Source organism: Bos mutus, chromosome 10 (assembly GCF_027580195.1).
Source record: "Bos mutus isolate GX-2022 chromosome 10, NWIPB_WYAK_1.1, whole genome shotgun sequence".
NCBI classification, from domain to species: domain Eukaryota; kingdom Metazoa; phylum Chordata; class Mammalia; order Artiodactyla; family Bovidae; genus Bos; species Bos mutus.
The window spans coordinates 22,106,428-22,122,042 of NC_091626.1; the positions used below are offsets into that span (position 1 = coordinate 22,106,428).

General features: G+C 53.1%; 1 protein-coding gene across 2 annotated transcripts in view; it reads right to left on the bottom strand.

Annotated features, from left to right (window-relative positions):
* The window catches only part of JDP2 (Jun dimerization protein 2), a 45,286-nt gene extending 29,710 nt beyond the window's left edge, over positions 1–15,576 (bottom strand). The window contains exons 1-2 of one of the 2 annotated variants that reach the window (XM_070377496.1): positions 15,388–15,576; positions 4,458–4,681 (exon numbers count right to left, since the gene is read on the bottom strand). In XM_070377496.1, the coding sequence (XP_070233597.1) occupies positions 4,458–4,658 (201 nt within the window). In that variant the 5' untranslated portion in view covers positions 4,659–4,681; positions 15,388–15,576. Of the gene's footprint in view, positions 1–4,457; positions 4,682–14,214; positions 14,468–15,387 lie in introns of those variants that run through there. The other variant, XM_070377495.1, reaches the window with a different exon arrangement.
* Positions 15,577–15,615: the final 39 nt, after the last annotated feature.

Sequence of the window (15,615 nt, forward strand, 5' to 3'; positions counted from 1 at the left end):
CCCTCCCCCACTACTGGAAATGCATTCCAGGCCCAGAGGCAGGGTGTGGCCACCACAATCAGAGTAGCCCAGTCAGAGATGACCCAGCTGGGAAAGGCCAAGACCTCCAGGACAGTAGAGAGTGCTTGGTGGAGGAGTCCAGCTTTAAGAGGCTACAGAACAAAAAAATGGACAAAGGAAGGAAAGCTCTGGAGAAAGCCAGGGAGCAAAGCTGCCTTGAAAAGGAGTATTGGAAAGGAAAGAAGAACAAAGAGGCAAGACAGAAGCATCAGCTCTAAAAATGCCATAAGTCACAATATAACATGCCCACATGCCCTAGCCAACACGTAATCTGGCCACTGGCCATCCACTTGGTCTACTGAATTTGTCTTCATGACACTGACCACTACCTGGCCTTTTATATTGTATGTGAATTTGCTTATTCTCAGATGTCCCCACTCCAAATACATAGTCCAAGAGAAGGTGGGTTTTGTCTACTTGGCTTACGGTTCAGTATCCAGTGTCTGGCCCAGTGGTTGGCACACATTGGGTGCTTAGCAAGTATCTGCTAGACAAACGGACTGCAGGAAAGCAGCTGGCATGAAAATAGTTTCACATGATGTGTCAACCATATAATAATAACAACATCAGCACGAAGCACTTTATCATTACAAAACCTGTCCTTTAACTTAATTCCTCCGATTTTCTCTTACGCAACTGCTTTGTGTATTTGGACATGGCCCAAGAGGCTGTTGGCCTCCACAAGGCGGACAGCCCAAGAGCCGGCTGGGATGGAGCTGCCTGCACAGCGGCTTGGCCTGTCCACTCTATGGGGGCCTGAGAGATGAGACGGCTGCAGAACTGCCGGGCTCAGCGCTAATCGGGCCACGTCATCAAAATAATGGAACATTCTGGGACCAGGTTCATCTGCCTCCCCAGCCTGCTAGAGCACTGATTAGAATCCTGGAAGGCAGGCAGTGAGCACAAAGGGCAGCAGAGCATGAGGTTAAAGCTTTGGCTGAAAAGCCAGACTGCTTAGGCCTGTTTCCCAGCTGTGTGACCTTGGATGTCCCCAAGACTTGTTGATGGCATCCATACTGTGGGCATAACAATAACAACAGTAATAATAATGACTTAGAGGGTTCTCAAGAGGGTTCGGTGAGACACTTCGCGGAGCATGCCCAGCATTGTGCCAGATGCACCCCGCAAGTTACAGCAGCAGTATCTTCCCCATGCAGCTCCCAGCTCTGCCATCCTCCAGCTGTGCAACCCTGCGTGACTTGACTTCCTCCTCCCTGGATCTCAACTACCTCTTCTTTTATTTTTTTATTTTTAAATTAAAAAAAAAATTCTTTTGTCCACACCTCTTGGGCTGAGGGATCTTAGTTCCCCAACTAGGGATTGAACCCTGGCCCTCTGCAGCAGAAGCATGGAGTCCTAACCACTGGACTGCCAGGGAAGTCCCATATTCTTCTTCTTTAAACTGGAGGAGAATCGGATCACCAGGACCAGGTAAGGAACAAAAGAGATCATACGTGTTAAGCCCTTAGCAAAAGGCCTGCTACGTATTAAACACTCCATAGATGTAAATTCGTATCTTACGGTTATTCAAGAAACTTTTACAAGTCCAAGGTGCTACTGTGAAAATTCCCCAAAGGCAGTGTGCCATATGCAAATGACTCTTCAGGATGTAAGGTTCCCAGTGGCAAGGTTCTCTCTCAACCCCCTTTATTTTTCAGTTGCTCTCAGAAGGCACCCCCCCACCCACCTTGGGTCTGACTTAGCGCATTGCAGGTCGGCTCCCAGTGCAGGGCTGACCTTATTCCACACCAGCGCCTCTGTGCTCCTCCATCTGGCCTCATCGCCCCCGCAACACTGCAGTCTGACAGCGGGGGAGAGGACATGCAAATACACCCTAAAAAAAGGCTTGTTATTTTCACAGCCTGGATGGTGCGCATTGTGGGTGCCTGTGAGGACAGCACGTCACCGTCAGGTACAGGGCATATGCCACCAACTGGGGGAGGCTGTGAAATGTAAAAATATGCAATCCAAATAAAGGCATTTTCCAAAAAAGAAAGCTCCTCTGGCGCCTTTTGTGCAGGGAAGAGGTGGTAACTCAGCCCCTGCCCCCCTTCCCCAGGGCAGATCCCAGAGACCAAGGCACCAGGCTCTTCATCAACCCCAACAGCCTCAGTGCCCCCTGCTCAGCTACTGGTTTTAAATGGTTTTAAATACTGTGGAATGACCCAGAAATGGATACTTTCACGTTCTGGGCCTGGGGAAGTGAAATAGCAAAAAAAAAAAAAAAACCCAAGACAAGTCTTTGCACGAAGAATGCAGAGAGCACCGAGTAAGCTGGGAAGTGTATTCCACAGCACACGGACAAAGTCAATTTAGAAGAATATCATTACCATCCACTCTTATCTTGTCATCAACAGTCTCTAGGGAGCCACTACAGGGCACCTAACCCAGGTGTCTCCAGTACAAAAGTCTACAGCAGGGGCCACGTAGCCCAGGGTAGATGAGAGCTGCAGGCAGCAGTGAAAGTCAAGCCAACAAGGGGAAGCGAAATCATCGAGAGTTAACAGGGAGGCTCAGGGGCCCATGGGAGATGAGAGAGAGGAAAGTGACGAGGGTCCCTTCAGGGAGCTATGGCCACGCCAGCACAGGGCCGGCTGTGGCCAGATCGCCCCATTTTGTAATCAAAGGTTAAAATCCAAGTTTTCAAGTGAAAGGTTGGCTCCAGCTTCTTTTAAAACATGGTGCAGGCCAAACCAAACACACCTGAGAGCCATGGCCAGCCCCGCCAATGGCCAGCATGCCACCCCTGCCAGCTGAGCTCCCAGCAGATCTTCTGTGCAGTTTTATGGTGCTTTTGGGGGAGACAAAGGGCAGAGGGCACAGCAGAAGCACCATGAAATACCCAACTGCCCCCTCCCAACCCCTGCCAGTACCTGGACACCTTTCTCCACCTAGAGTCCCCCTCTCTGGGAGGTCCAGCCCTGTGAGCTCCATCCTACAGGAAGAGCCCCCATCCCGGAGCACGTTTCTGAATGCTCCCTCCCCGAGAGTGGCCCAGCATCTGAGACTCAGCTCCCCCACCCGACCCTGCTGTCTGACACCTCTCCAGCTTCCCAGGTGGCATTAGTGGTAAAGAACCCACCTATCAACGCAGGAGACACAAGAGATGTAGATTCGTAGATTCGATCCCTGGGTCAGGAAGATCTCCTGGAGAAGGAAATGGCAACCCACTCCAATATTCTTGCCTGTAGAGTCCCATGGACAGGGGAGCCTGGTGGGCTACAGTCCACGGCATCACCAAAGAGTTGGACACGACAGAAGTGACTTAAGCATGTTTAGCATGGCTCCCAGCACCAGCTCCTTCTCCCTTCCAGGTGGGCAGCTACTCAGTCTGGCCTCTGAAAACATGGCCCTGACGGGGACCTCACAAGGGCAGGCCTTTGGACAAATTGCCAGCCCTGGGGCAGTGACCCAGGGCGTGCCCAGCATTGATGATCACCCACCCTGGGGGACTTCTGCTTCTCACTAGTCCCCAGGGAAATGCTGCTGTTCCACAAGGAAGGCTCATGAGCGCTGCAGCTGCAAGGGACCTGAGGAAGGCAGGCTGCGCGGTGGGTCCTCTGCAAATACCAGCTAAAGCGGGCGACGCTGGGCAACTGAGGCCAGGCCCGGCTCTGGCAGCATTTTGGGAAGGGAGCCCACACCCTCCTCCAAGTTCCTGCTTTCAGCTCCAACCTGGAGCCAAGAGCAATAAAGACAATGATGTGACCAATGATAACAATTTTTTTAAACTAACCCAATATTGGCTTTGCCTTATATACTTTTCAAAGCATGTGTACATTTCCATTGCCTCCGCTGACCACCGCCCCCCTCAACACTCCGGAGTGATGGTCAGATGTTATTATTCAATACTTTTATGATTAATCACTCTTCCTGTGCCCCTTGAAGAACCAGAGACAGGTTTAGCATCCTGATCTAGCCCAGTGCTTCTAAAACGTTAATGTGGCCATGAATATCCTGGTGTGTGTTGGGGGGCTGGGGGGCATTTTGTTAAAAATACAGGTCCTGATTCAGAAGATCTGGGGTAGGGCCTGAGATTCTGCATTTCTAACAAGCCCAGGGTGACACGGATGCTACTGGTCCTCAGACCCCACATTAAACAGCAAAGCTTAGGTCACCTGGCAAGTTTAGAGTAGACCTGGGATGCTAGTTCAGTTGGTAAAGAGTCCACCTGCAATGCAGGAGACCCAGGTTCAGTTCTTGAGTTGGGAAGATCCCCTGGAGAAGGGAAAGGCTACCCACTCCAGTATCCTGGCTTGGAGAATTCCATGAACTGTGGTCCATGGGGATCACAAAGAGTCAGACATAACTGAGCAAATTTCACTTTCACTTTGGGATGCTAACCCAGGCATCTTACCCTCCCCAAGATCCTGCCTGGGGGAACAAGGCTCACTCACCTCACTCTTCACAGGCTGGGGCCTCTTGCCCAGTTTCACCTCCAGGAAGTGCAAAGGGGCGATCATGGCCCCGATGTTGCGGATGTCGGCGTATTTCAGCTCCTCTGCAGTCAGAGCCGAGCTGGGGAGTCCGGTCAGGGGGCCAAGCCCTGGCAGAGAGCCCGCAGTCATGGAAGGGTCTGGGATCTGCCCAGGCATCATAGCAGGAGGAGTGGCAGTCCAGCCTGGAGTGGACAGAAGAGCAGGACAGGCACGGTCAGCCGGGTGAGAGCTTCCATGGGGGGCTTAAGTCCCAAGTCTTGCTGGGACCCCACCCTTTCTTTCATCAGTGTCCCCCTAAACCCCTTCTCCACCCCAAGTTGCTCTTCCTGCCCTTACATCCATTCTGTTATTGAGAGAAACTTGATCAGTCAATTCACACCAAGGTTATCACTGGCACCTAGGCAATGCTTAACCCAATCACAGGCCACGTGGATTCAGTATTTGCTCTGAGCTAAGCACTGCGGTCATCCTTCCACCAGCCCCAAAAGACTAGATCAGAGCCCAGGACATGGAGGAAGAAGGAAAGCTTAGAAAGAGAACTCACTCCAGACTGAACACTTTAAAACTGGTAGAGCTGGATTTAGACTGCAGCTCGCTGCCTCCAAAGGGAATGGATCAGAATGGAGGCACATCGAGCACCTTTGCACATGTTTAAGAGGGAGCTATTTTGAGGCTGGCATGGTGCCTCCCCTCCAATCACACATCCCATTCTGCCTACTTGTTAAGACACTCTGAATACAAGATGAAGCAAATTGAAGTTAACAGTGTGTGTGTGTGTGAGTTCTTGCACCTGGCATCTATGAGGAAGCGACTGAGGCAAAGGAGATGGAATTAATTAGCATGCGCTTTCCCCGTGGAGCCCAGGACAAGAAAAGTCCTCCATGGGCTCTTCACTCTCAAAGCAAGCACATATTCTAGCTCCTCCAGACTCAGAAGGTGTGCAAAGGAAGACAGATTCAGGCATGAAAGAAAGACATAAATTAGACAGGTCAGCACCCAGGGAATTCTTATTTCTTCCTTCCTTTCACTGGGGGAAGCTCATGGATAAGAAACGATCACTTCGCTGCACAGATGGCAGCGAAGAAACCTTGTCTGCCAGTAACGCCAGACTTTCCGGTCACTTACGGGGCTCCTATCCATCCATTCAACCATCCACCCATCCATCCAATTGTCAACTACCTACTATGAGCTGAGAGGCACTGAGAATAGTATGGAGATCAGTTGTACACATTCCTGGCTTCTAGGCAGCCTGATAAGTGGTATTTTAGTACAAAAATGCTTCTGGATTCTAGTCCTATAAAGAAAATCATTTCTCTGCGCCCCACCCCCCCACCTCTTCATGCATCTCTGCACAAGGCTATCAAATCAACACTTCATCTGTCTTGGAAATCCTGGGGGAGAAACTCTGGCCCATCTCTCTACCACAGAGAGGGGTGTATTTAGCGAGACAGGGAAGACGGGATGTCCATCAGACCTCACGCCTCTGCTGGGCAGTTACTCCTGTGGCCACGCTGTCTGGGTCTCAGGCTCTCATGTCTAGATTTCAAGGAGAGCAGCATATTAGCGAGGCCATTTGGGTCATGAGCCTAAGTCACCTTCTCCATTTCCATTTCACTTCTAAAGGTGAAATTTGGTTCCCTATCTAACCCTGTGTTTCTTTCTCAATTGGTTCTGTGCTTTGGGGGGAAAAACATGTTGGTGATTTGCACCCTGAGGCCACCAACACTTCCTCTGGACATCAACTTTCTTGAAAGAAAGGCACTTGTGAGCAGACAGCGGACCTGCCATTTCATCCTCAGCACCAGCCGCATCTGCCATGAAGCCTTCTGCACACAGCGCCCCACCTCGCACCCCAGTTTACACTCGGGCCCCAGGCTCTTTCCTCTGTGCTCTACCTGCTCTGCCTCCCACACTTGGCCTCTCAGCAGCCCCTGTTCCCCACCCCACATCCTTTCTCCCCTTCCTCAGCACCCAGTGTCCCCTGGGCCATTCTCAGAAAAGGATCTCAGGCTCATTCACATCAAGTTATAGTCTTAGAGCTGGAGGAGGCCCTGTGCTCATCTAAACCACATCCTCATTTTGTACAGGAGAAAACAAGCTCAGAGGTTCAATGACTTGCCCACCGTCACACGGCTATAGAGGGACAGAGCTGGACTCCTGGGCCCTGGGTTTTAGAACCAAAGCTTTTTCACCCCACACTTTTTATTTCCCCTCCGGTGGTCCAAGAAATGTTAGTGCAGAAGGAATGACCTTCTAATGGTGGATTTTCAGACATCAGTCCACAGTGGAGGATCATTCTCTTGCATAGAGGACCCTCTACTCTGCTTTCCATGGAGATCCAGGTTCAAGAAGTTCCCCGAAGAACTACATGACAGGCTAGGCAGAAGTCCAGACATAGAAGAAACAGTCCCTGGGACCTCTTATATGTGGTTGGTCAATGTGCTATGACCCTCCCTAGGCCTGAGCTGGACTGGAATCCAGGTTTGGTGATAAAGTCACTTCCTCCACCCACTGGGGCTTCCCTGGTAGCTCAGATGATAAAGAATCTAGCTGCAATGTGCGAGACCCAGGTTCCATCCCTGGGTCAGGAAGATCCCCTGGAGAAGGGAATGGCAGCCCACTTCAGAAATCTTGTCTGGAGAACCCCGTGGACAGAGGACCCTGGCAAGCTACAGTCCATAGGGTCACAAAGAGTCAGACATGACTGAGCAACTAACACTTTCACTTTCCACCCTCTGGAGCCAGGCCTGCAGTGCAGAGGGGGCAACAGGCTGCCAGGCCAGAGGCTGCTCCAGGGCACAGTGGGTGAGTCACATGTCTTCTGGGGACTCCTGCAGGGAATAAGAAAGGGCCAGTATAAGGACTCACTCCTGTCTGGGTAAACCATACCTAGGATCTTCCCGACCCAGGGATTGAACCCACGGCTCTGACGTCTCCTGCACTGGCAGGCCGATTCTTTATCACTAGCAACGCCCGGAAAGCCCAATTTCAGGCTACCTGAGCCAAACTGACAAAGGAAACTCATACCTTCTTCTCAGAAAGGAAAAAAAAACCCTACAGCGGCCCACCCCCACCCCCAGCACCCCTTCTAGACCTGAACTGATGCTATAAAGAGTCAGCAATCCCAGGAAGGATGTTTACCTGAGCAGGTCACAGTGGACAGGAGCTGGGAAACTTGACAATGTTCTACACCTGGTGCTTCAGCTGAACACCAACCCCTAACAGGGGAGGGAGGCACCACGCCTCAGGTGTGGAGCAAAGCAAAATAGAGTGCAAGGTCCTCTCCGTGGCCCAAAGCCCCAGAACCTCCCTGGAGCGTAAGGACCCATGCACGTGGCAAAATGTGCCATGTGGCCACTTAGCCAGTGGAAGGTGAGCCACAGGCATGCCTGTTGTTGCCCCATGGGACCCCATGCCTGCATCATTTATGGCACAGAAAGGATAATCCACAAAAACTTGACTGAACGAATGAACGAGGGATACGTTCATGGGGGAGCCAAATTCAGTGAGTCGGGTGAGGATCTGTCTCTGGAGGTTTAGACGCTTGTCATCCACCTCCAGACCATGCGCTCCCACAGTAGCCCCCAAGAAAAATCCGCCAGAGGCTTCTGGATGTTTCCTCGCCTAAGCCATCTCAGGAGATGGAAGCCAGACGCCTCTGTGTTCCGGGAACGATAGGCTCAGCTTGCAGCTTCTGTTTATTTTCATACAGATGGTATAAATGAGAAACTAACAAATGATCCCAAAGTATAATGAATTCTCTGCTACCGTGAGAACCCCACCCTTGCCAGAGGGAGCACCCCCTGGGAGCAGCAGCCCCATGAATTCTTCCCATTCCTGCTCCCCTGTAAACACACCCCAAGGACAAGCCTCACTTGGGGGATTAGGCACCAGGCTTTCCTTTGCAAAAGTGGAAAAAAAAAAAATCTCCCTCTCCTGCCCTTCCCCTCAAGGGTGCCCCTAAATGCTCAGATACAAACCACAAAGTCCTTAACACATGCCATTCCAAGAAGACAACCACAACAGCTGACATCCACCAGCAAGAAGTCATCCTACATGGCTCCAGGGGTGGGATGGGGGGAGCGCAGAGATGGAGGAGCTGGAGCAGCTGCCTCTCATAATTGGATCCCCATTAACTGGAAAGAGCTAGCTGACAAGCCCTGGCTGAAAGGCAACTTGGGCGATTTGAAAACTTGCAGTGATTTAGGGATCGACTAGAAGGTGTGTGTGGGAGGGGGAGAGGGGTGGCAGGGAACCCACAACAGTCAGGAAGAATTGACCCACTTCAAGGAAGACAGACGGAAGATGACAAGAGGTGAAATCATCTCCCAGACTGGTTGTTCCATAAACAATTTAGTGGGAAAAGGAGAACTAAACAGCAGAAGATTTAAGGGAAGAACTGAGTGTTGCCCTTTGGGCCCAGGGGTCCATATGGAACATAAAGATCCTCCATGCCTTCCATGACATGGAGGACATCCTCCATGTCTCATTAGTAACTGGGTTGCATAAAAAAAGAGCAAACTCTATATGCTGGCAGAAGACCCATATTGGCAAATAGCTCTTGTGCCTCAAAAGACAGGCCTAGAATCAAAAAGACTTTGGCAATTTGGGACACTGACCAGGAACGACCTGGAAACTAGCCAATGGAGAAAAACTGGGTACTGCGTAGATCCAAGATGAGACAGACAAGCAAGGCATAAATGAGACAGAAAACATTCTGGAGGTCACAGTGGATCCTACGCTGTTGTTGAGCCTAAGATTTGGGATGGTCTGATGCAGCTCCTTAAAAGCCAGCTTGAAAGAAACAGGGACCAGGTAGATCCAAGGGGAAAAGAACCTAAAGAAAAGATCTGATATGTCTCTATCCTGACTTCCTCAGGGACTTGTAGGCACATGGTCTGGGGGCACTGCCTTATACAAGTAGAAGAAAAACCACAAAACACGTCAAGTTCCAAAAATGGGCCCTAATGGGAGACATTAAGATGAAGAGTCATTCCAGCCAAAAGAAGGAAGTGTAGAGATAAGTTTTTCCCTCTTATTTTCTTCCCTCGTTTACTGTATGTAAACCTGTAAGATATTATTATGTTTTTTTTAATGGGAGTATCTATAAACAACAGTCCCAACTTCTGAAAGGCTAGTCTTATTAGAAAGTGCCCAATAATGGGCATCTCGATCTAAAATGGCAAAGACAGATTTTTTTTTTCCCCAAAAAGACAGGTTAAGAAAAGGTTAGGATCTGCCTCATGAACTTTCTGCCCATAAAAACAAAAGTTTAAGGACGGCTCTAAAATCCCTGGGGGTTAGCTCCCTTCTAAGCAAATAGCTGGCCTGGGCAGGCATCGGGAGCCAGAAATAGGGGTGCAAATGAGTACCAGTGGCCCAAGGCTTGGTGCAGAAAGTGGAGGTGAGTGAGAGCAGGTCAAGGAGCAATGGAGTTCATAGGGTCAGACCCCAGGAGCACTAGTGGGGTTGGAAGTTAAGAGCAAGCAGCTGGTAATTGAAATCAACAAGAGCGACTTGGAAGTCTTGGGAGCTGGAGCCTCAGAAGATTCCCAGGAAGAAGCTGTGGAGGGCAGAAGTCCATGGCAGCAAGTAGAGGGCAGAGAGGCCAGAAAGTTGCCAGGCCAGATATCACAGAGCACAGCACTAACAATCATGAATCTTGGAGAATCAAACACCAAATCTGTCCCTGGAGCTAAGGAGTTATCTGGGATGACCTCTCTCCTGGAATCTGAAATGATGCAGGCCAATCAGCTTCCAAAAGACAAGGAGATTCAGGAGGCAAGGAGGAAAAGGTGGAGAAAGCTCCGAGATGGAGCACAAGAGCAAGCAGCAGAAGACCATCTCCGACGGCTGGCTTAGCTCTGCAGGCAGGAGAGTGAGGCAGGTTAAAAGTGGAAACTCCAAAGCCAGATCATCTGAGTATGAACCCTAGCTCTGCTCCTACTAGCTGTGTGACCTTGGGCAAGTTCCCTAACCTCTCTGTGCCTCCCTTTCCTCTGCTGCACAGTGGGACTAGTCACCTAAGGCTGAGAAGAAGATTTAATTAGTTAATGCTTGGAAAGCACCTGGAACAGCACCTGTGAGCATGACGTCAGTGTGGCTCTGAGCGCCTTCCTTCCTGGAGCAACACCAGTGCTGGGCGAGCCCTCGAGGCTCCTTCTGCTCTGTTCCCAGTTCCCATCGAACACCAATCTCCCTATCCTACGGCCAAGAAGAGGATCCACGCCATCACCCCCAGCCCGGCCCAGAGGGTTCTCTGCTCTTCTCCTTCCCAACTCGAAACCTCAAGAGGGCAGGACCATCCTGCATCCAGGCAGTTACTGCAGAAGAGAAACAACAGGTGGCAGATCGGGGCTGGGTAGAAAAGTGTGGAAATGAGAATGAGACCCAGCACCTGCCCTTTGCCTCGGTTTCTCCTAAGTGCTTCTCCATCTCACCAGCCAGGACAACAACTACATAGATCACTGGCAACAGGGTGCTCCCATGGCTGGGTTTCCATGCCCACCTCCAGAAGAAGAGGGCCAGTATTGGCTGTCTTTCAACTCACTGTACCCCTGCATTGCTTAGAAGGGGTCACTCCTCAGATCTTTATGAAAAAAAAATGAGGGGTGGTAGGTGTCAGAAGAAGCCCCTGACATAGTGTGAGCCCTGCATAGCCAACCCAGCCATGAAAGAAACTAGAATGTCTCCCCAAGAAAGGTTCTTCCCCAGAGACCAGGGAAATGCTTTAGACAAGCCCTGCCTATAAGCACGGGCTTTCTCTCCTGCCTAATGTAGGTGCTCAGTAAATACACAGTAAGTCGTTTCTGCCTGGATCCTTATTCTGAGCAGTGAGAAGCAGCTGAGAAGGAACTGTCTCTGGGCCTCCTAGACTCTCTTCCCTGCTCACCCTGTCCTGTTCCTGGCGCCAGGAGTTCATATTGACGCACAGCACAGACACACACACAGCCTGTGACCGATCCTTTGGCCCTTTTTTAAAAAATTATGCCATCGGCCAGTTAAAGCTTTAGAAATTGAGCTCCACAGATGGAATCCCATGGGTAGGAGCAAGAAAACAGACTAAAAAAAAGAGAGGAAAAAAACCCAGAATGGTGGGCTCTGGCCGGGCCTCCCACAGCCAGCCACGAGTGTAAAGAAACACAGGCCGAAAATTCCAACCCTGGGTTGCTAAGGCATTTGTCTCTGCTGAGTTTTGAGAGGCCAAACCACACACATGCACAAGAGCGAGCGCGCACATACACACACACACACACACACACGTATGTGTGCGCGCACACACACAGGCATACAGAGCTTGGCAGCCTGTAAGTTCCAGAGCTGGTAATACAAGCCACGGAACCTACTGCCAAGACAAGCAACAGAACGAGCCAGGCCCAGTTTCATTGGCCACCATACGCTGCATATGGCCCGGGACGCAGCCAAAACAGTGTTCTCACCCTCCTCAAAGGCATAGGAGACCCTCTGTTTTCAAACACACCTCCACAGAGCCTTAATTAAAGGAAAATGGAAAAATAATGTGCCCGCTGCTTTCCCCCTGCCTATATAGGTATGCACACACACATACCTATACCACTCTAGTTTTCTCTTCCTATTTCAGTTTCCAACATAATTCATTCACATGGAAAAAAAGCAAACTGCATCCTGCAGCAGAAAAGCAGAAAAGAATGTAGCTTGCCCTCAGCCCTGGCTCTGACTCCTGAAGTTGAGCTGGGCCTGAATGAATACAGAGCAGGCCAACCTAGAGTCTGCACTGGCCCCTTCTTTCCAGAGCAGAACTGGAAACAGAGACACTTGTGTCAGAGACAGCCCCACTGCAACACCAACAACCCCACAACAAACAAGGCCTGGAGAGCCTAGCCCATCTCAGGGTTCTGCCAAGGGTCTGGCAGGTTGGAAAAGATGCCTACACATCCTGCAAACAGGTGGGAGAGGCAACGACAGATGCTGGTGGCTGCAAAAGCTAGGCAGCAAGTGAATGGAGAGATTCTTGTCCAAGTTCTTCCTTGGGGGACACTGTCACCAGTTATCAACATATCTCCTTGGAGGTGGCTGCAACCAACCCAGGAGAAAAGTCAGAAGCCTCTACATCCATGCCTTCTGAGTGAAAGTGAAAGTGTTAGTTGCTCCATCGTGTCGGACTCTTTGCAACCCCATGGACTGTACCCGCCAGGCTCCTCTGTCCATGGAGTTCTCCAGGCAAGAATACTGGAGTGGGTAGCCATTCCCTTCTCCAGGGGGTCTTCCCAACCCAGGGATCAAACCTGGGTCTCCTGCATTGCAGGCAGGTTCTTTACCATCTCAACCAATCCATGCTTTCTAGCTGCCCTTCAAATCTCACAGCACCCAGCTCTTCAAGAAGATTCTGGGGCTACCTACAGCTCTGAACCAAAGCCAGAGTAGAAGGGGAACAGAAGAGTCTTTGAGAAATCAGTTCTCCGTGTTTTAAACAAGGAGAAATCTTAACCAGCCCGAGGCACGAGAACAGATCATGCTTCTCTTCCCTGGTCGTCAGGTTTATATAAAATCAGAGCCATGCTCACACCTGATACCTGGCTAAACTCTCCCCTAGAAACCTGTGAAGGAAGATAAGGCGTTCATCCAAACTGCAGCCAGATTGGCAGGGAAGATGAAAGCAATGGGAGGTGTTTTTAAAAACCCTGGGGGAAGGCAGATGACATGTGAACACAGTTTTCTGCAAGGTCTTAAAGGATAAGCGGGCTCCCAAGCATAGTTCCAAGCTCCAGTCTCTCATGTTCCCCAAACCAAGACCCTGAGGACAGTCTACCGAGATTTAAACCTGGGAACACACACGGGTCTGCAAACTCCCTGTCCCACGCCCGACCCCACCACTGACCCAGGCAAAACTTGCGAGTGCAACCCCGGGATCAGGGGTCCAGGCCGTGTTAAGTCCTAACCTTTCAGGCTCTTTTGAGGGGCGAGGCAGGAGAGAGCCGTCTAAACTGGGCTGGGCCGGAGAGGAGGGGCTGGTTACCTAGCGCAGCGGGCTTGACTCCTTATGTAACCTGGCTTGGCAGTTGGGGGAGCCCAAAGGGGACCCAGCAGCCCCTAGACACCCCCCCCACGCCCCCCTCCGAGAGGGGGAATCCCCGAGCAATGGCCCTGAGGGAAACCCTCTTCATTGTATGAAGAGCCCAGCCCTTGTCAGCGCCCTCTTCCAGGTCCTCAGGGAGCCGCGCTTCCTCCCTGCGAAGGGGAGGGGCGGGCACGACTTGCCAGCAGGTCCCTGTCATCCCTCCACCACCGGCACCCTTGCACCTCCCAGGCCTTCAACCCTCCATTTCCACCCCAGGGCCGTCTTCTCCCCACTCACCCGCCTTCCCCGCCGCGCGAGAGCACCTCCCTGCAAAACGGACGGGGGAGGAGCGCGCGGGAGGGAGGCAGAGAGAGCGCCTCGGCCGTCCCGGGAGCGGACGGAGCCTCCCGTCCCAGGGCGGGAACCAAAGAGAAAGCCACCCGCTCGCGGGCGCTTAGCGGGAGCGGGTCCGGGCTGCAGAGCGCCCCCTCGCCGGGGCCGCGCGGGCTCCCAAGGCTGCAGGAGCCTCCCCGCGGGGCTCGGGTTCCGGGGGCTCCGGCACGCTCCGCCCGCACTGGGGGTGTGGGGTGTGCGGCCGTCCCAGGTGCCCGCGCCCGGCGCGCCCCACCCCGCCCTCCCGCCCGGCGCCCGCCGGCGCGCGCGCGCCCTCGCACCCACCGTGCAGAAGCCGCGGGCGGAGGCGGCGCCCCCGGGGCCAGGGCCCTGCTGCAGGCGCCGTGCCCGCTCAGCGCCTCTGCCTCCCGGCCGCCGAGCTCCGCCCGGTGCCCAGGCCCGTCCCGGCCCGGGAGCCGCCGCGGCGCCAGCCCAGCCGCCGCCGCCGCCGCCGCTGCAGCGCCCCCCCTCCGTCGCGGCCGCCGAGCGTCCCTCCCGCAGGCTGTGGCGGGCGGCGGGACGGGTTGCATCAGCCCCGGCTATATAGCGGCCCCTGGGCGGCGGGGAGGGGTCGGGAATGCGGAACCGGCCGGGCTGCCAGCTCCAGACGTCAGAGGGGGACGGAGAGGAAGGGAAGGAGGGGACAGGGGAGGACCGGGGGCGGGGGGGCGGTGTGCATCGGGCGCTTCACACCCACTGACCTTCACCTCCCCCGCCGCCTCTCGCGCCCTCCTCCCGCAGCTCTTCACGCTCATCTCCCCCTGCGGGGGCGGCCCCGGCCCCGCAGCGCCTGCCCCGGCTCCATCGCGGTCCACGCCCCCCCCCTCCCCCCAGGCTCTCCAAGCCCGCGCGGTGCAGGAGCGCGCGCGAGGAAGCAGGACGCGGCCGGGCGATTATGTAAGAGCATCCCCCGCGCACCGCCGCCCGGCTTCCACCGCGAGACACGAGCTCTGGCCCGGAGAGCCGAGGAGGCTGCGGCGGGACAAGTCCAGAGCCCCTTGGAGAGCAGACGTAGCCTGTGTTGAACCATCTTCCTCAATCCTTAGCTCTTTTTTTTTTTTTTCCCAAACCGAGAGAGAGAGAAAAGAGAGAGAGAGATTTCAACACATTTTCATCCTTGGACACTTCAGCACTGAGTGAGGAAATATCTCGCAAGCCTGCTTCATTTTCTATAGAAGGATGGGCAGAGGACCAAGGCGTTTGTTGGGTGCTTCTCCCCCCGACCCACTAGCCCACTTGGCCACTTCAGCTGTCCTTAAGCCCCAGGGTGGTGGTTCAGTGCTAGAGACCTGCCTTCCTTGGGCAGCAACCTGAGCCCCTTTCCCTGTCCCAGTGGCTCACACAGTTTGCCCCCTAGTCTTTTCCGCCCAGGGACACTCCTGTGAGCAGCCCAGCCCTCAGCCCACCCCAAATGGCCTTCTTCCCCATGACAACTTCCATTGCCAACTAGACTCCTACCTGCATCCTCCTAGAGTGGCAGATGGTTAAGGGTGACTCCAGAGGAAATGTGTCCTCTCCGGTGCCTTCAGTGTATAAAGGCACAGAGACTCTGAGCCCTCAAGCACACATGTGGCGCCCAAGCCCTTGGCATTGTGGTTTCTGTCCCCTTCCTCCAGACCCCTGGGTGCTCACTCAACCCTCTGCCTTTCTGCCTCAGCCAGTGAGGAGTGACAGTGTTTATATTCG